The sequence below is a fragment of the Zonotrichia leucophrys genome, chromosome 3 (genome assembly GCF_028769735.1).
Source record: "Zonotrichia leucophrys gambelii isolate GWCS_2022_RI chromosome 3, RI_Zleu_2.0, whole genome shotgun sequence".
Classification (NCBI taxonomy): domain Eukaryota; kingdom Metazoa; phylum Chordata; class Aves; order Passeriformes; family Passerellidae; genus Zonotrichia; species Zonotrichia leucophrys.
In genome coordinates this window covers 3,430,252-3,452,004 of record NC_088172.1, presented here as the reverse complement: position 1 = coordinate 3,452,004, position 21,753 = coordinate 3,430,252, and the positions used below count along the sequence as shown (strand labels likewise).

The following is a 21,753-nucleotide window of genomic DNA, read 5'->3' as shown; positions in this document are numbered from 1 at the left end:
AAAAGGAAGCTATAAGGAGTAAGAAGGAAGAAAAGGTATAATCTCACAGTTTCTTGCTTTTTCCTTTTCCATCTCTTTATGCAAAGCAGGAAAGGGTAAAAGGCTTTGCAACTAAGGCCATTTTCTCAGGAGAAAAAAAAAAGGCAACAAGGCCAATATACACACATTTCTAGGAGATTCAACCATCATCTCTTACATACAGCTACATATATAGCCTCTGCAGATAAGCAGATGTGTGAACATAATACTCCCATCATTGTCCTGCCTTACTTGCTCCCTCCAGTACCACAGCTGTTTAGCCTCGTGTGGTAGTGTGTTGTTAAGTTTCTTGTGTTATTCCCCCAATTTATGTATTGTTCTCCCCTATTATGTGTAAAATGGTTTCGTTCCCCCAGTTTTTCCCGCCACTGCTAGCCTGTCAGCTAAGTTGCTATAGTAACCGCTATTCATAGTTGCCGATATGTAATTGCTCCTCCCCTGGTTTCCCTTATAAGTGAAAGTTGTTTCCGCCCTGGGCCCAGTCAATCACTCCCTTCCTCCTCCCAGGTTTCGAGAACCTTCTCCTCTCTGGAGGTGGTGGTTGGCTGGGGTCCCAGGACACCTCCTTTACCTTTTGATTATTGGTCTCCATGGAGTGTCAGTTCTGTGAAGTTCATCCCCTCACCTTTCCCGATTGGTTCCGCCTGTACCCACCCCCCCCTCCTTTATAATCCTGTTTTCACCCCCTATGAAAGAAACTTTTTCCCGGTTGGTTTCCCGGTGTTTGGATCCGGCATCACCTTCAATAAACCGATGTTTAACCCCCGGGAAATGGTCAGCTCCGTTCCTCCCCTATACCAGCGGTGTGAGCCAGTCCGCAGCCAGCACAGCCCGAGGCCCTCAGACACCGAAGGGAGCTGGCCAGGAATTGCAGAGGGGCGTCGGCCTTTCGCCCTCAGCTAGTCGGACTCTAAACTTCGGGCCACATATGTTCTCCTCTGCAGTCTCGTACATTATTTTGCAGATAGCTGTCCTTTAAACAACAGCTTAGAATTTACAATAAAGAGCATTTTATGCTTTAGTAATTGAAATATAACTACTTTCCAGCAGCAACACCATTGTGCTCCATCATCCTCTGCTACTGATTAAACTGGTTAATGGTGTGGCTTGGTGATAGTTTCACACAGAACTCCAGAAAGTACCAAAATAATTTTAAATATTAATTCTTTTAAAAAATGCACTAATACTCATCCAACACTATTTGACTACTTGGTGACTTTACATTTACACCACAGGAAAAAGAGAATCCTGAAAACAGACCATGATAGCAAGGCATAGGCCATAGACTATTTATGGAACAAATATAAATGAAAGGACAGATCTATAGAAAGTTACATTAAAGCTGTGATTTCATGATTCAGGAATGTGACATGTATCAGTTAGGAAATTCCCACTGCTTCTTCCTCACTCTGAGCTCCTCTTTCTGCCCTCACAGCTATGGCATGCCACTGCTCAGTTGTTCTGGTACTTCTGTTTGGGGGACTCTGAGCCAGAACAGGGAATCAACACAGAGCTTTAAGAGAGGAACAAAGAATAAAAAAGGGAATAGGGCCTGACTTAGGTCACAGGAAATGGAGACCAAAAATTGTGCCAGAACAGCAGAGGGCATGTCATGCCTAGGGTGGTGAGCAGGATTTAAGCTGTTAGTGATGCCAAAGGCTCTGTATCATGAAACCAGAGCTAGCATCGTGTCAGGAGGACATTGCATCAACAGACAGTCAAGGAGTAAAGGCAGCACTTCAATAACAGGTAAACCCAGGGTTAGGAACAATCAGCATTTCCAGACAAATCTGGCCATTAGGTACATTCAATTTTTGACTGTGTTTTAGAGCCTGATGTTATGTGAATACCTACACACGGGCAACACCCTACTGCAGAGTTCCTGGAAAGCTAAGGAACTGCTAAAAGGCCAGTCTTGGCAGCAATAAGTAGAGATTAGAGTTAAATGTCTATGAGAGCACTGAATGTTTGAATCAGCCTGCTTAGAACATGTTTTTAGCAGTACCATAGACCAAGGACACATGTTTTATACAACAGGTGTTTACTGCCAAAGTTCCAGCTCGTCTCCAGTATGCAGATCACCTTACACGATCTTGGAATAATCTAGGGCAAACTCCTGACACCAGCTGGGATTGATTACAAGAGTGCACCCAAGTTCAGTCCAAACTCAGGAAAGAAGGACACTAACCACCTGCTGCACTCTTTTTAGTTACAATTGTATCTATATTTTAACAGACCTGCTTCATTCAAATCTCAATAGATTTATATCCAAACATTATTCCCTACTGCACTGGCAATATGGCACAGCACCTGTTTACCATTGTTTCCAATCTGTCACTGTCAAAACATACATAGAACCTACATCTTTGACTCCAAACCACGTGGCTTAAAACATCCTCCCTCCACCCCAAGAGAGTCCTAGAAATCAACAGAACCCAGAGAATTCACAGAGCATAGAAGTGCTGCTAAAACCAAAATCTTGAGCTGAGTTTGCAGGAAGAAACTTTTGCAAGGACTAACAGCTGAGTGTCTGGAAAAGCCATATTAGGCTTCTTAGCTGGAAGTCCATGTTTGCATATCTTGCCACATAGTCATTTCAGATTATTCTATTCAAAGGCAAGAATTCTTAGCCCCAAGTAACTCTGCCTATATTACCTTAGCCTACAGGATATTAAAATTGACCCCTGCAATGTTCAGAAGTGACAAATTTTCTCATCAGGTCCCATCTGAGTTTTAAATATACAAATTCTACTTTTCAGAAGAGTGAAGTGGGACCTGAACAGGGGAATATTGAAAGAGACACGTACCGTACATCTCTCAGAACAGTCTGTAAGAAACTTGTCCAAAAGTTTCTAGTTTAAAAATGTGGTTTCATGTATGTGAAATAAATATTCAATATATATGAATCATTGCATATTTGAAATCACTTTTTATGAGCTAAAGGGGGAAAAAATAAAAAGAAGCAAGGCTGAAACCTATTTGGAATTTTAAAAGATTTCATAACAACCTTACAGCCATGCAGACCACATTAAAAAATTGAAAATCTTCCACAGATGACATAGGCTTAGAGGCAATTTTTGCTACAGAGCACATGAATAACCATCATTATGACACATCACACTCCCACCTCTGATCAGTTAATTAAAAGAAAGCATGTGTCACAAAGCCATTGCATCATATATTTAATCAACAAAACAGGACAACAGAGTCCTCATGTAATTGTGCTGACTTCACAAATTCATATCAGAGATTGTTTTACCTTATAATGTTCAAAAAATATTTTTAGGTTGCAATTCAAGGAGGGGAACAGGACCTCAAGGGATGGTTACCATTAACTGTACATGACAGATTATATTACTGTGGTGGGTGAAAAGGCCCTGATGTTACTGATAACACTTTTTTTGTATGAGAACAGGGATCCCTGGACAAACTCACAGTAACTCAGAAATGCAAAGCAGAGCTAACAGTTTGAACACAAAGACTACAGGAAACATCAAGAGAAGCATGCACAGGATGGTCTCAAGATTTACAAATCAAGACTTGGAAATTCTCTTCTCCCAGGTGGGGTCTAAAGGAAAAGTATTATTTAATCTTGGGCAAGTCACTTCCTGTCACTGTGTCTCAGATTCCTATTTTAAAATAAGAACAACAGGAATCCTTTTTCTCATTCTACTTTTTTGGCTTATGTAAATAATACATTGCCTGGGGCAAAAAAATAATCTCTCATGAGGCTAAATACAGAGTATCTATCCGAGTGAGATACAGGAAAAAAGCCCCAATGATAAAAGTAATCAGTATCCCTGTATTTGGATTAGGGCATTAAATATAAGAAACTCAGTATAAATGTGCGCTTCACACAGATTTCTGTATTCCACCTGGGAATAACCTTTTCTCACTTCCTAAATTCTGCTAAGAAGCAACACTGTGGTAATTCTATCTTGCAAGATCCGTCTATAATCCACTCTGGACTGTGTCCCTCTCCCCCACCAGGCAGCAACATGCAAAGCCAAGGGAGGCTTGGGACAACCCTCAGTGTAACAATCAGACCTGGTGTGCAACTTTACACTGTATCAATGTGCAAGAGGTTGCTTCACTTGGCCACATGATAACAAGCAGCCTGCCATGGCCTCCTGAAGGATCTGGAAACTGGCAAATAGAAGAAGCTTAAGCATCCCACATCCCCAGTGAACAGATGTTGTAGTGTGTTTTAAGTTTCTCAGTTTGCTCCCCCATTTTATGCACTGTACCCTCCTTTGTTCTTTGTAAATGGTTCCTCTCTCCCCAGTTTTTCCCGCCACTGCCTCCTTGCCAGTTAAGTTGCCTAGTTACCATACTATTTTTAGTTGCTAATGTTACAGTTTGTAGGACCGCTCCTCCCTCATCCCACCTTATAAGTGGATGTTTTCTCCTCCCTGGGCACAGTCAATCACCCCCCACTCCTCCCAGGTTTCGAGAACCTTCTCCTCTCTGGGGGTTGTGGTTGGCTGTGGTCCCGGGGCCCCTCCTTTACTTTGTATTCATTGGTTTCTAGTGTATGTCAGTTACGTTCAGTACCTCCCTTTGAGTTTCCCCATTGGATAGCTGAGCTCCCCTTCCCTATAAAACCTTGTCGCTCCCCCTGTTCGGGGCCATTTTGCTGGTTGGTGCCCCTCCTCGTTGGTGCCTCCGGATCACCCAATAAACCGACTGTTCACCCCCAGCAAGTGGTCACCTCCTTATTCGTCTCTCGTGCGCAACTCCGAGCTCTTTCTCCAGCCCAGCCTGAGGCCAAGACGCCGAGGGGGGCTGGCTTCTTATGCGCAGGGGCGTTGGCCTTCTCACCCCTCATGCTAGCCGGATCTAGGGCCGCATACGCCCTCGCGCAAACAGACATGGTCATGAGTTTCTCACTGAAGTATTCAAGGACTGAATTAACACACCTTTGCTACATTTTGGTTTTCTTAAAATAAATTTGCAGATTAGAAAATCCAAGTAGTTCTTAATTTTTTTTGAAAGTCTAATTTTACTTAGGGATTGTAAGCATTCTCAAAATTTCAACACTTTTCTTTAATTTTCTATTTATAGACTTATTGCCTTTAAAGACAAAGAAAGGGATTTTAAGTTCTCCAAACTGCTCAACCAGCATGATCCCTCTTCCCTTCTTACAGATTTGCAGTTCACAAACACATTTCCAGGTTTTAAACTTTCATCCTAAATCAGGAATGGAAATCACAGTACCAATTTTAACACAAAGAAGGTATGGCCTTTCCAGTTTTAATATGCATTGTCAATTTACAAATAGTTAAAGACAATTCACAATAAAGGGCAATTAAGCCCAGTTTGTGGAAGATGCCACACAGTTTATGCTTGGAAAATTAGGGAATATGGGCAATGCAGCTGGAAGATTAAAAAAGCCACCATACCAAAAAACCGCAAAAATCAAACAAAGAGACCTCCAACACCCCCCACCCCAAAATAAAAGAAAAACCACAAAAAAAAATCCCAAAAAAACCCAAAAAAAACAAAAACAAAACCCAAACAAACAGAAAAATAGATTAACAGTAACAGCATAAAAGAACAGAAGGAGAAATGACAGAGGATAGCATGACCAGAGTCTCCCTAGTGCAAAAAACACTGTTGGGGGAAAAAAAACCAAGCAAAACACACTACACCAAAAACACCCCAAACCCCACAGTTTCTGGGTCCTCATCCACCTCATTGGCTTCTAACAAGCCTCCTCTATAGACAATTAAGAAAAATTGTCCACTTTTATACATCTCAAAATGGATGAATTGCCTCAGCATGTGCAAGTTTCCTAAACCAAAACTTGAATTCAAGTCATTAGACAGTGTCTATTGGTAGCATACCAACATAAAATGAAGCTGGATAGACAAATATATATACATCTTGTGATGCAAAGGTAATGCAATTAGATTTAAATTTATCCAGAGCAGAGCTATTACTTTAGAAAAATAAGTGGCATTAATAATTACACAGTCAGCATTTAAGGTTTATACTTCATAAACCACAAACTCATGTGCTCAATTCCTAAAACAAGAAATCCAGTGAAGTATTTATGCTACAGGCAGACAATCTTAAAACATATGCTACATCATTAAGTATATGTGCTACTGACTAGTTGGGATATTTCAAGTTTACTTCACACAGTTCTCTACTGAATATCTGGTATGTAATAGAGATATGTCTGGGACTCCTGGAACATTTACCAACTTGTACAAAACACATCTTAACACTTCCAACATAAAAACAACTTCTTTTAAGGAGTATGTAAATTCCTGCATTACAAAATGAATTGTTTCCTGTCAACAAAAATAATAAAAAATTGATCAAAATCAATTACAACAACTCTTAGGTATTCAGAAAAAGGCATACCCACCTTTTCATCTAGATTGCCATTACGGTCAAACTGGTAGAGTGGTGCCAGATGATTCATCATCCACCAGCTAAAACTCAGTGGGTCTTTACACTGAACTGTGTCAAACCCAGACACACTTTCAGAAGTACTTGGCCGTTCAAAGATATTCCTTAAGGTTGTGTTCACCAAGCTCCAGAAACACTGTAGAAAATGCAACAGGTAATTTGAACTGTCTCCAATAACAAAACCTATGTTAATTTTCTCTACAACACTGTCCTATTTATAAATTTGCTTTTACAGAGAATGAAAGATGACAGTCATTTAAAGAAAATAAAAAAAGCAGTTGTGAGTATTACCACAGAAAACTCAAGGCTACCTTAGAAGTCCTCTCTCAAATGTCAGTAGAAAGCAATGTGAAAGGACAAGCTTGGGCCACCAGTGCAATATTTCACAGGCAAAACTACAAGCTGATGGATTGATGACATGCAGACAGGATGGTGCCCCAACACTCACAATAGAAAGATTAGAGTTCCTTAATGAAGAGTTGTTATAACATATTTCTGGAAAACTTCTAGTGTCAGAATATCCTAACCAAGAGGAATACAGTAGGTGGTAGAGAATCAATCTGAAAGACAGCAAAAGACAGCAAACAGATTCCAGTTCCCTGTTTTGTCACAGTCTGTTCCAGCACTGACAAACTGATTAATTCTCATTGACTCAGACCCATGCCTATATCACAATATTACTACTTCTTACAGCCTGTGCCTATCTTTCCTTCTTTTAAGGAAGCTCTCTGGGACTTCTTTGCATGTGCATTTCAACCACTTTAGCTGGGTCCTGGTAACAAAGACAAACATGAGCTAGCTGGATCACTGTTCTGACTGTACCCATGTTTCTAATGCCTGGAGGTGACTCACTGCATGACATATCACAGAAACTGCACATAATTTTTTTTAAAAATAGGTAAACATCACTGTTTGTATTAGAACTTTCACAGTATATTCCTTTGCTTTGATTTCTTTAGCACTAGGAGCACTCTTTATCAATGCCCTAGGTCATAACCCAACAGCACACTGCAAACCTAGAGTCAGGATTTCATGCACTTTCAGGACAGTGACCCAAGGTAGCACAGTTGGCATGCAGTTCTCCTGGAGCAAATATGAGTTCAGATCTGTGCATTCATGGCCATAAGGGAACATCTGGTGACTGCACATGTAACAGTACTCTTCCTTTACCTCTGTATTAGACCCTTTATTTCTGTGGTCCAGCAATTGAATAAGTAGAATCCATAGCTCCTTAATGCAGGTACAGGAATAGGGGCTACTGGCAAGAGCCTCAGAAGGTCGCACCTGAAAGAGAATATAGAATAAAATTATTCACAGAAGTGCTAATTTTTGAAGTGGTGTTTTATGTATCAACATTTCTTCTTGTCTTGGTTGTTTGGTTTGAGAGGTGTTTTTTCAGGTAAATAATATAGTTAGAATTACCCATTCAAAAGTGCATTATTTCACTAACATCCCAAACATCTCTCTCATACAATATAGACTCTTTCTTAATTCTACATAAATTATAGGTTGTGCTATTTCCTAGTTTCTTCTGATCCACCCTCAGACATTATTTAATCGCACAAAAATGGCATTCCGTGTCCTAAATGAAAAGAAGCTACAATAAATACTAATTCATTGTCTGATAGTAGGGAAAAGAAAATGATTGATTACATTTTCTTGATGTTCTTGAGAAGAAAAAGATTTCAAATTATTTACCAGCTATTATTGTTATTTTTAACTGAAAAATCCTTAATGACTAGGCATAATGCAAGTAGAATATGTTGTTGTTGGCATGATGAGGATGTTAATGTTCCCACAACATTTCACAAAATCTGCTTTTCGGTAAATTTACTGCAAGGCATTCTTTTAATATGCAGAAAACAGCATATTTCAAGTCATGTACATTACTTGATTACTATTCCATATTTAACAAAATTCACTCAGACTGATGCATTTCAAATGCAAAATAGTGTTCTTGTGATTCATCTTTCAATTTTACATTCTCTCAATTGTGAAACAAAACAAAACAGCAAAAAGAAGTGCTAAATACATAAAGAAACTCTGTATGCTTTAATGATTTTAAGATCTACCAGACCTGTATTTGAAATAATCATACTATAGATAAAACTTCACTTACTCTGTCCTTAGACACATGAACCCACTGAACAGTATTAAAAATTGGGAGAAAAGCTTTGCTTAAATAGCTCAGTTCAGCACTTTTTACCTTCAAGCAAGGACAGGATGGCAGAAATGTAGAAAGAAAAGAGGGAAAACAAAGCAGCTTATACTCATTTTATCCCTAAACAATGAGTAGTCCTAGTTTGAATAATCAACCTACACCTCTCTAGAGCAAACACAGGGCAATCCTTCCGTGACAATAAAAAGTACCTCAGATGACTAGTTTAGCCAACTAACTCCTAGCCATCCACATCTGATGAGGTGGAGCCTGAATTTTTATATCCTCATGTTTTTTTCTGATCCATTCACGCACAGCTATTCTCAAATCACACTGGGACTTAAAATAATTTCTGAATTTGGAAACCTAACAGTGCAAATTAAAAATTAAATCAAAATATGCAATGCCAGTGACAGAAGTGGCTGTGTGAGACATTATAGAAGTGGGAGTGAATGACTAAAAACCTACACTTTCACAGTTGGAACAACAAGTATATCACCAGTAATTTCAAATCTGTATAATATTCTATTAGGATGCAAACTTCTTATTTATTATCCACCTTTAGAATATGCTTACAACTACAGCTTCATACAGGTTTAAATAATTTCAATTATAAATATGAATTATAAATATGAAATATGAAAATGTGCATATCCATTCAGGACAGAGTCTGGGTACTAGTATCAAAGCAAGACACCGTACAGATATTGCTTAGATTAAGGATAGCCATGATAACTGCTTTCTTCAGAGAAAGAAAGAAAAAATTTCCTCTCACAACATCCTCATTTCAGTGTCTTGGTAAGAATGTTTAATACCCAAAATTGTGGCGCTGTTGGGACAATACAGCTCTGGTGCCAGAGGTGTTACTGCTAAAGACAGAAGCAAGACATCCACAGATATATATTTCTCTGCCAAACATGTCTCAGAGCACACTGGAGTCAGTGCGTGATCCAAGTCAAGCACTTTGATATCAGAGCTGCCCAAGAAACCAATCAGAGCTGCCCAAGAAAATATGAGTCTGGAATGCTGGAGTTCATGTCCCTCCTTCCAAGGATATCCACAAATGTTAAGAGCTGCACTCATGAATGTTTCTCAGCCAAAAGCCCAAGGACATGTTTTAGTGATGAGCTGATGGTACCACCTACTAGGGGTATTAGTTGCATTTGGAACAATTTTGAGGAATGCTATTTCCATTATGGGATGACAGAAAGGTTGTATATTATAGGAGGCATCAGCTCAAGTGTAAGCTTCACTTCAGAAATTAATCTCAAATAGAACTAATTCAAGCAATGTGGTCCAAGCCTAGAGAAAGCTTAAGAAAAATCAGTGGCAAAACAATCTTCTCTCTTTGTAACATGGCTCTGTGAAAGGATGTAGAATCTGTCATTTTATCATCTGAAATTTTCAAGCCTACCATCAAGTACTGTGTTAAACAGATAGATACTATTTGAATTTTCTGTTATAAAATATTATTCTCATCTATTTGCCTTTTGTTAGGGGAGAAGGTTGCAGTATTATCTGAATTTAATAGATCAAAACTGATTTTAAAAAGTAACAGTTTTCTACAGGAAGGTATTTTATAAGTTATCAAAGGCTAGTACAGCCATTTCCCCCATCCTCAAAAGTAACATGAAGAAGAGGGACTATTTCTTATGCTTTTGTGCTAGGAAAACAAATTATACAGTGGTCACTGCTATTTTTTCTTAGAGTTCAGTCCTGAATTCATGGATCACACATGTCCATCTAAAGCAGGTTTCACAATGACACAAAGATTACACAGCTCTTCTACTGGCTGCTATATGGGGCTATTATGACCTTCTAGCTCTGGGGTGCTCAAAACAAGTGAGAAAAATACTGCAGCTATAGAAGGAAAGAAAAAGGAAAAGAGAAGACACAGAAAAGCTTTCCCATGGCAAATGCAGAAGTGCTCTAACAGAAAGATGAGGTGGTAGGAATAGGCACACTGCAACAATAAACTGTAATATGACATTCTCTAAGTGTCCAGTTAGCTTACTGCCAGGATTAGAGTTATCCTCTTTTTGTTCCTGTTCAGAGAGTTTGAAAAGACTTTTTTTTTTTTGCATTTATCTAAACCTTTTAGACTGTGCCATGTTTGGCATTAAACCTGGAATACTGAACTTAGAAAATGTGGCACTCACTTCTGCTCTGTACACAGTGCATTTCAATATTACTGTCTCATTCAACTGCCAGATGGTCATGAATAAATATAACACAATTTGAGCTCCTAACAAATAACACTCTTTAAAACATGGAAATACAAAGCCATACGTAACATTTACAACTAAGCACTAAGAAGTCATCCATGCACTGCTGCAATACCCAATTCATATGGCTCCCAGTAAAAGCATCTAACTGCCCATGGCCTGTATAAGGAAAAAGAGTTACCTTTGTGTATTTGTTGATGGCCAACCTTATTAAATCAGATACGAGATTTCCAGAGTGTTTTTCAAATAAACTGATATTGGTTAGATTCTCTCCAGTTAGATTAATGAAATGGTTAGCATATACAACTTGTCCTAAAATACAAAAGAAAAGTAGAATTGTTTAGTTCTAGGTTTGGTTCTAGCAACATAAAACAGACAGGATTTCTCTTCTAAGATATACATATATTTTAGAATGGGCTTGTTGACCTGTATGTAATTTTAATTTATAAATTCATGTGAGAAAGCTCATCCTAAATTCAAGCTAATCTCCATCATTGCACTGAAATCTGGTATTATTCAGGTTGACAGTAAAAAAGCTTGGCACTTTACAGCCTTTTACTGGCACAGATTTTGCAGAGGAATAAAGATTTATTTATCTGCAAGTTCCTCTTTGTCACATGGCAGTGCGCATGTTCTGGAATCATGACATGTTTTGCAGATCTGCAAGTTGATGACAAACAATTCTGGAGAGGTCTAACACTTTCCTTTGGATGTGTTGATGTAGAAAGCTGGCGTGATCATGTTCCAACTTGAGCATTTGTAGGCATTAACAGATAAAATGGTGAAGTTAAGAGGCTGTAAGATCTTATCCCACAAGCTTTTCAACAGTACATCTCCCTTGACATCAGTGGAGCAGACAATACGTAGAGTGTGCCTGTGTTTTATTCCAGTAAATACAATGTGAAGCCCTGAATCCACTATCCTGCCACTGCTCTCAGCAGTGTGAAGTTTCCACTCAGAACACTTTACAGAATGAGATAAAAACCTAGGAAATTCTAAGCACATAAGAATGCAAGATAATGTAAGTAGAGATATGACCGTCTTGACTAGTAAGTTTTGTTGTTAAAAATCACGAGCTTTCTCTTACAAAGATAGATGACTGCATTATAACTCAGAACATTATCTAGAAATAAATATTGAATTCTGGAAAATAAATTGCCTCCAACAGTTTCACTATCCTTTCTCCAAAATGCTCTAAAAAAGGCAAACACACTATCCCACAATGGATCATAACAGAAACTTAGAATTATGGAACAAAAAGCCAACCTACACACTATACAGTAATGTAGAAACAGAGAAAATGTGTTAATGGGAGCAAGGCTGTGTTGTGACAGCAGTTGGAGCAGGCAAAAGCTAATCCAAGAGTTCACATTCAACACAGGGTTACTGGGGTAAGCATATAGTGCCTTCTTTCTATACCTCAACATTACTTCAACTGTTGCAATTCCTATATGGAATTTATATTCACAACTTATAATCACGAGGTGTGAGGGAAGGTATGGTTGCAGTGACGCACCAATTGTAAAAGAAAACACAATTCTGTGATTTATTTTGGTAGAATGGACATAGAAAACAGATATAAGCCTCACAAAGCAAATAAAGTTCTCTTCTGTATTTTAACAATTCTTCAGCAAACTGAACTACTCTGAAATTGAGTTTTTCAGTTGCATTCTATGACCTTTTTAATCTAACTTCTATGAACAGCTTACTCTTATCAACTTACTTTTTGCCCTTTTAAAGCCTTATAATTTTTTTTTTTTAAAGATATTGCCTTGCCCTTTTCTTTCTGTACTTTTATAAGCTCCCCTGATTGAGGCTTCTTCTTCTGCCCAATATTTTCTTAGTGCCACACATGGTTAGCAATGCAAATTCTCTCCCCCGAGAATCCTTTTTCTGGTCCATGCCTGGACACTTTTCCTACATTGTTGTCACCAAATTGCCATTCATTGTTATGCATTCTGGATATCTGTAAATGCATTTTTATTTGTGATGTCAGGAAGTGCATTGTTATTAAATATTTAGTATGCTGCATCAGTTGAGTATGAACTCTGTGATCTTTGTTTCGACAGAGCAAATTCCTAATACAATTTTATTTAATTTGAGCTGCACAATGATTCACAAAAAACCTACCTTTACCATATCTGACTTTACCCCATTAAATACAGACAGCTATGCTTAAAAAGTAGCAACAGTAGTTTTTATTCTAGACAAATCAAGATGGGAAAATTAGGTAAGTCATATGCAAAAGAATAAGTTCAAGAAAAAGGCCTGCATACTTACTCTTCAGTTTTTCACCTAGTACATGAAGAACTTCTAATACCAGCCAGTTAATATCCAAATGGAGATGTAGTAAGTGCCATGATGGAGGAAAGACCTGTGATTAGAAATATATTTACTTATATTGAACATTTCTTTAGTGAATTCTGGATACTGTGCTAAGACAGGGTGGTCAGGTGTCCGGTTTTCGGCTGTTTGAGGGGCCTGGAAAGGCCCGGAGTGGCCTTGGGGCAGCCGCGTATCAAAGGACGAGAAGAGGCTTCAGTTCTTCTTTTGGTCTCTGTGTTTATTAATTGTTTATCTAAAAGATTTTCTCTCGGCCCGACAGAGCTCTGCTCAGCAGCCAGCCATGAGCACACTCTCCTGCCCTCCGGGCGGTCACCTATCTTTATACCCATGGTTACGTGTACAATATTTATCATTTTTCCCCAATCCTTTTTATTCTTATTGCCCGGTGCACTTTTAGTAATGACCAATCCCAAAGTGCCACCATCACCACAGAAGATGGAGGAGAAGAAGAAGGACAGGACAGGCCCCAATTCCTCCATCTTACTTCTCTAAACCCCCCTGTACAGAAATCCTAAACCCTGTGTTTCACTCTCTAATTAACTAATCCCTTCACCATTCACCCCGGTGAAATCCTCCTATCCTCATACAGGTGTCGTCTCCTGTGTAGGATCAAAGTGCAGCCACCAGACACTTCTGGAACATTCCAGGACTCCCGAGCCCCCCAAGGGTGGTCTCGGTGACTCGGCACCTCAGTCCTGAGGTGCTGAGATCCCACAGTCAGGCTTTGGAACAAGCTGCCCAGGTTTAGTGGTGGAATCACTATTCCTGGAAGTGTTCAAAAACATGTGGATGTGGCATGTGGGGACACGGCTGAGTGGAGAATGTGGAGATGATGGAGTAATGGTTGGACTTGACATTCTAAGATGGACTGCAATGAACATTATGAATATCTATGATCAAATACAACGTAACGTACAAATGCCATTCAGTTCAAGAAAAAAAAAGAAATAAAAAATTTCATTACAATTCTGTCTGTAAGAGACTGTTTATGAAGTTTTGATTCGAGCTTGACAAATTACAACATCCTTAGTTAACCTTTTCTTTACAGAGAAGCATTTTCAATTGCACAAAAAAGTTGCTAAAATAAGCTCTTAAAATAACTCCAAAATTTTAGTATTCTCTTCCCTAAAGTTTACTTGAAATTACTGTTTTTAATCAGCTCAACCACTAGTGACAAGCTAAATAAAGGTCCGAAATGCTGCTTCTCAGCAGATTATTCCTCTCCAGATACTAGTTTATACAACAAAAGCCTGAAATTCCTTTTCTGTCTTTATAAAAGATTTGAAAGCATTAGCTATGTGTATGCACAAATCCTAATGGTGTACACTTCAGTAGTACTTCCACATCCGCACTTGTCTTTTATAAGAATCTTTTCCCATTCTGAGTCAGATTTCAGAATGTATTTTTAAAGAAATGCCCCTCCTGCTGGGATGCTCAGAAATTTTAAACATTACTACAGACAAACACCAAGGAATTTTTTAAACAAGCTATGCTAATTCAAGCCTACTTATCTACCTGTAATTGGTACAATCATTTGTATACTACAGGAAGAATTCTAAAGTTACAGAAGAAAATAGATAAATAAAACAACAGAAAATACAGATCTAATTAGTTGTGTTTACCAAGGATGGCACTTAATAAAGAAAAACAACGCAAAAAACCAAACCAAAAAGATTAACCTACATTAAGGCAAAATTTTTCAAGTTGAATTCATAATGCCACATAAAAAAATAAAATTTTAAAAAGACACCAACCTTTGCCTGATTTGGAATAGTAAATGCTGCCAGGACATTACTAGGAAGCTCACAAAGGTGACCAACATGCACAGTCAAAGCATGAAGCTCTTCCACCAACACTGATGGTAACTGAGCTTCTAGTTCTTCATAAGGATGCAGCACTCTATCATTTTCCACCTCAGGGGGTTCCAGATACCTGAATGTACAGAAAAATACAATACACACAATCAGAAAACAGGTAAGTAGCAGCTACACAAAGCTCAGTAACCAATTCAGTAAAATGTGTGTAAATCTCACCTGAAGATGAAAACTTTCACATAATGCAAAAATTTAAGACACTGATGCCTGATCCTCTCTGCTTCAGAGTGCAAGTGCGCAGCTTGACCTGAAGTAAAAGAGATCAGCAGCTTAAAGCAGATGACAAGCACACCATGACTTTTTTAACATTTGCATTCTCCACAGTAATTAGACCAGACCACTGGAAAGACATCCTCTGAGGACAAGCTGGGAGGTGACTGATGGTAAACACCCACTTCTAAATGTCATTTTGCCAGAGAGATCCATTCTTTGTCTTATCATCTCAGGCACATGTCCAGATACAGACAGAAGAGAAGACACTCAGGAAAGGTGAAGGTAAGTACCCTCAGTGCTAGAAGAAATCATTCAGCCCTACTGTCCTGCTTCCTGACTGCTTCCAAGACACCTTCAGTAAAGACATGGGTAAAACAATTTGTCAGTACCCTTTCCTCCTGACAGACTTAAACTGTGATAAGGTTCAGTAATAAGGTACAAATAAGTTCAATAATGTGAACTTATTTGTAAATATGCTTTGTAACTTTTCTTTGGAAGCATCACTGTTGCACAGAACCTTCAGCTGTATAATGCTAAGAGCCAGCCATTCACAATCCTGCCTTTCACTTGCAGCTCTGTATGCTTTCAGGCAGCTATTCTGGCTGTATGTCTCCTTTCCTTTGTTCTCTGAAGCTATTGCTCTCATGGTGTTACCACCTTCACCTTGCACCTACAAGCTCAAACACCCCCATTAGAGCAGAGATTCACTGGAAGTTATTGGCACTGTGTGAGAATCACTCCTTATTTATTCCTATACCTTGCCTTGTAGCTTTTAGCTTATATTAGTGCATAATAAACAAAGTAACTACTGCCCAACAATACATATACACACACAAGCTTAACAAGCAGTCAGCCTGCAACACGATTACAACACATGCTGATTATTCAGAGCATCTTCAATGCAAGCATCAAATGAGGGCCTTGAGCAGGACCAAATGAAAGTGCATCACCCTAGAGGAGATGCATGGCAAAAACTCTTGGTCACCTACTACACTGGACTGCAGAGCCAGGGAAAGACAGTTCTCCTTGCTCCTCTCCCCAGCTGACCACTGGCGAGTCTTCCCATTTTTTTAATCTTGCTCTCACTCTCCCTTTTGTTTTCCCCCATCTCCTCCAATTAACCTGGAAGTTCTGGAAGTTCATATATGACACCTGTTACAGATGCCAAAAATAAAGCTTTGTGCATACAAACCTATCTCCACATCTTTTGAGCAACAACACTCAGTTGGCAAAGCAAACCAACTGGTACAAGATCCAGAATATTCCAGTGTACAGCCTACCTGCACCACACCAGAAGCCGTAGCATCTGCCATGGCAATGAACCAAAAGTTTGGAACAGAGTGAATTGATACTCTTAAAGTAATTATTTATAGATATTACTGCTGATTTGTACAAATAACAAATACTGCATCCTAAATTCTCAGAACTGTTTAAACAGAATTTTATATTACAGTGTTTTCATATGCCTTCTTCATTACACAGTTCTCAGTCCAAAGTCTCCAAAGCTCATCAAGACTGATAGGAAATGAAATTTAAAGCAAAATATTGATATCTATATAAACACACAGTACAACATAGATTTACTGAGCCAAAATTCGTAAATAGCATTTTGACAGTGGCGACAGCACATTTTTTTAAGACATCAATAATAACTAACATCACCCTGCTGACCATTTAAAATACTTCAATCCTCATGACACCCTTCTACTACTAATCCACTTCTATAAAGGGGGAACTGAGTCACAGCTGAATCAGTGACTTGCTTCTGATTCAGAAAGAAAGCCTGGTGCAAAGCACAAAATTCAAGTTCTTCATTTTACTAGCTTCATTGACAAGTGGAAGAATGGGATACAAAGAAGAGAATGCAACCAAGCAGGTGCTTAAATTTAAGTGAAAAAAACCCCACAGAAGAGTTTCTTGACGTTGAAACATACAGTTCTGTAGTTGAAACCTACAGAACAGTTTCTTGATGATGAACTGCATATGAAAGAAGCTTGATGATAAATTCCCATCAATTATTTAAATGGCAGAACATCACAATATTAAAAAAACAATAGTAATGTGTAAAAATATTCACTCATAGAACACTAGCATGTTATCTGTAATAAGACACTATAGACAGTCTATTTCTGAGTAATTACTGAACTTCTCAACTTGCTAAGTAATTCAGCCTTCAACTTACAATAAGCCCAAGGCTGCAATAATCCTTCAGAAACATGCTGCTTCTCATGCCTCAGAATTTAATTGAAAGAAAGCATTTTGTAGTGATCCCATTTTATCGATCCTACTGCAAAGATAAACTAAGTTTGTAAATAACTTAAAACTAACCAAATCTAACTTGTTTAAATGTCAGCCAATGAAACACTGAAAAAAGATCCAAGCCACTACCTTTGTAGTTAAAATAATTGTTGGGATGATCAATGAAATTTTCTGGTTTTAATTGAAAGAGTTAATAGTTTTGCTGAGTTCTGCTCTAGGGGTGACACCTTAAGTCAAATTAATGCAAAATGCCTCCCTAAGGATTGCTCTGTCCATCTACCTTTACAAACAAATCTGGTTGCAAACTGACTCCCAGCATTTCCACTCTATCTATTTCCCTACTATTTTACTTCACTTGGTTGCCTATATTTCTACCCTAACTGCAGGTTTATGCTGCTTATAAAGGAGCTGTTCTGAGGCACACTCCAAAATCCCTTGGTCAAGAGTCAGAGCACAAGCACGAACTGTGAGAATTTACTTCTTTAATGAAAGGTAGTCAGTTGCCTACTGCAATGTCAAATTAAATTTGTAAAACTTACCAAAATCAGATGAACTCATTTGTACTAGGTTTTCCAGTCTGTATATCTGTTCCCTAATTAAAGGAATACAAAGATTTAGGGTATTTATATAGATATAAGTTGTTTAACTCCACTTTAGTAAACATAAAATAGAACAGAGAAAGGTAAGAGCTGTTTCTTGCTTTGTAGCTCTGAAAAAGCTTATGGAAATGTAACTCAGAAAACAGTTTTAGTCAAAGGCAATGGACATATCCAAGTGTGAAGGGATGACATTGAGTAGACTTTGTGCATGTTTATAAATCATTAAACACAGTAAAAAAATCCCCAAACAATTGTCTGAATATTGGGGAAGGCAAAAAACAATACAGACAAAAACCCCCAAAAGCCATTCCCTGCAAGTGATCTTACCATAAGCATAACTCAGCTTCCTATTTGACCACAGATTAAACCTAAAAGTCAGTTCTCATGGCATACACTCAGTACTAAATGAATCCACTTTAATGTGAATGTGCCTTAGTGCATCCTGCCTGCAGCTTCTCCCGTTCCTGCTCAGCGTGATCAGCTCCTGAACCCCAGCACAAAGCATAAACAGCAACACAAAGAGCTGAGTAAAAGGAGGTGTCTTTAGAAAAGCTAAAGTTCAGTTCAGTTTTGGAGAGGAAAGAGAACATTTTTAAAGAAGCCCAGTGTCACTGTAAGTGAATATTTTTTTAAAAGCTGTAACATAGGTAAACACTTGGCCATATTCTGTAACAACTGTTATTTGCAAGTGGTCTTCCAGCAGAATCTCCACAGAGATAAAGCAGTACTAAACTGAATATATGAAAAGCACAACTGTGTCAGACAGACTTTTGAAAGAAAATGCTGCATAAATTGAGGAGAGAGCTCTGTCTCATTTCTTATACAGTCAAAGCAATAACTACTGAAGGATTCTAAAATAGGCTACTTGGATCTAACACAAATCAAATGTTCTTATGAAAAAAACCCTGAAAACTAGGAAGCATTTAAAAGACACAAGAAGCATCTAAAAGACAAAACTACAGGCTGTAAGTTGCATATTAAAGTGCATACAGACAGTAAAATGATCTCCCTTCACTCTATCTTGTTTTCTTGGATAAAGCCATGTCAGCTACCCTTCCATCATTTAGGTGGGTTGTAGAGTTTTTTGTCTGTTTTGAAATCAAAGTTGAATTTCTGCCTGGATTTTTCAAGGCTTTCAACCACGAAAAAAGGAAGGAAGTCTGAAGCAGGAGGGCTTTATGAAACAGGGCTGCTGAGACTGGTGTTTAGAGAAGGAAGGTACAAGAAAGGAGTGACAGAAAAAAAAAAAGAAAAATACTCTCCAGTGGATTGACAAAGACAGAACACAATGAGCTGATAAAATTAAAGCACAAACTGGGCAGAAGAACATAACAAAAATACCATTATTTAAATAAATCATTTTAGTTTCAATTTGCATTTGTACCTCAAGGATTGATCCTCATGGCTGTTAATCATTAAATCATTTGATTTGTAATTACACATTCTGACAGATAAACTGGTACTCCTGTTTTTTAATCAAATCTATATTATATTAATATACCCACTTAAATGGTTACATAGTCTCATTCACTTTGACTCACACTTCTCTCACATGAAAACCCGTAAGTAAAATTTTTACTATGCAATTACTATTTTAACTTGCAATTCTGCAGTATACTGTTATTTATTACAATATTTAAAAACTGCAAATAATTTTTAATTACAATATTAAGTATAATCTCAGACATTAAAAGAGACTAATTTTCTGTAGGCATACATTTAAACATAGATATTACCTTTACTTCATAAACATAACTATTTACAGCCACCCTATCTTCAAAAACTACTATAACTTGTACTTAACACATTCAATTTCCACAGTGGAAAAAGCAGAAAAAGCAGTTTTTCTACTTTTAGTTGTCAACTGATCTATAAATGAAAGTGTTCCATTTTATGACTGAAACAAATGAACTGAATGTCTTTGCAGAGACATCCCCCTTTGCAGAGGAACTTGTCACACCAAAAGACAACTTAGCAACCAAACACTTGGCCAAGAGTTAGCTGAAATCCATTATTCCTACCAGGTCAGGAGGTTTTAAAGAAAGCACAGCTTGAATAACTTAAAAACCACATTATGCCTTATGTTCATCTCTATTACAATTACAGAGCAATTTACATTACAGGGAAAAAAACTTTAAGAATAGCCATTTAATTCAACATTCCTGTGTCACTGCCCAGTGATTTTATGTTAATGACCAGTTAAAAAAATCAGACTAAATACTGAAACTTTTAACTAAATTGTACTCCTATCTCCCACTTAATCACTCTGGGGTTTTTTTAAAAAACACAGTGAGGTCAAAGTTTGCATCAAGCAAGCAAAGCTAAATAACAGTGCTTTTAATACACTTCCAGTCATCTATGTCACCATGTTCCCACAAGCCAGACCCTATTAATCATGTTGCACATCATGCCCTTGGTCATACCCTAAAGGGATGGAAGAATCCCAAAAGAAAGGGCCGATGGAATACACCATATATATTTGTGAAATCATACAAAAGCTCCTCTCCCATCCACTCTGTATGTGCTGTACATCCTGAGGATTATCAGTAGAAAAGAGGATTATCAGTGATCTGTGTATTTGCATTGACCAGATTAAGCACCTACATTGAATTAGTCAAACACTGAGTAACTGTATCTGAAGAGATTGCTGAAGCTATCCTAATCCAAACAATTGAAGAAAGCACTGCATCCAGCATTTATAGTATTTGATTTTTAACCTCCACTTTCCTTTATTCACAAAAAGGACTAAAAATCTTCAAAAGACAACTTCAATTATATGGGCAGCACAATCTCATTCAAAGAAATTTTATATAGTCTATTCATATAATTCTGAAGATAGAGCCTTCTAAATTAACCCCAACACTCTGTTGTAATAACTATACTTAATTTTTTTTATCTGGTGATGCCTCAGATATGCACCACACTACTTAGAAACTTAATAATAAGTCACATAATATTAAGAACCTGTGACACAATGTACTTCTTCCTGCAATTCCATCTGTGTCCTATCCATCACTTACTGAAGCATTAAACAGACAGCATTAATCATTTTTAGATGCATTGCACAGCCCAGTCTTTTATGGTGTTTTAAATGTGAAGTTTGTAACACCCTTACAGAAGGTATAATTACAGATGTGGATTAATTATAAAATACAATGTTATCATACCTAAGTAATCCAAAGAGAAATCCACAGGATTCAACTAATGCCATTTCAGTAACCCACTGAAAGCCAAACAATTCCACTGTATCTTCTTCATAGTCATTTGGAGAAGGATCTAGTCTCAGCAAAACCCTGCAAAATACAGCCAACAATATTCATACATTTGCCAGTAATAAACCTATGGAGTACAATATCTACAGCTGGCTTATGTACCACCAATACTTTCTGAATGTATCAGCAACATGTACACGACAGATGTTTCAAAGACAGCTGTACCTTTTAGAGCAATAGGATCTATAGAAATACAACTCCTAGCTTCAAAAGTAAAAACAGGATATAGCCACAGGTCACAAGCAGATTTTGGAAATCAAAATTAACAAGTTACCCTCTTGAAGTATTTTCATACTTACAAAGGGGCTGAGACAACACACAGACTGTGAAGAGAAGATGCTGCTATGT

At 37.9% G+C, this 21,753-nt stretch overlaps 1 protein-coding gene across 1 annotated transcript in view; it reads right to left on the bottom strand.

The window, feature by feature from the left end:
* MMS22L (MMS22 like, DNA repair protein) overlaps nt 1-21,753 on the bottom strand; it is a 94,508-nt gene that overhangs the window by 69,529 nt on the left and 3,226 nt on the right. The window contains exons 3-10 of the mRNA XM_064710087.1: nt 21,301-21,426; nt 18,074-18,126; nt 15,222-15,309; nt 14,943-15,120; nt 13,123-13,216; nt 11,024-11,154; nt 7,630-7,743; nt 6,416-6,595 (exon numbers count right to left, since the gene is read on the bottom strand). Coding sequence (XP_064566157.1) covers nt 6,416-6,595; nt 7,630-7,743; nt 11,024-11,154; nt 13,123-13,216; nt 14,943-15,120; nt 15,222-15,309; nt 18,074-18,126; nt 21,301-21,426 — 964 coding nt within the window. The remainder of the gene's footprint in view (nt 1-6,415; nt 6,596-7,629; nt 7,744-11,023; nt 11,155-13,122; nt 13,217-14,942; nt 15,121-15,221; nt 15,310-18,073; nt 18,127-21,300; nt 21,427-21,753) is intronic.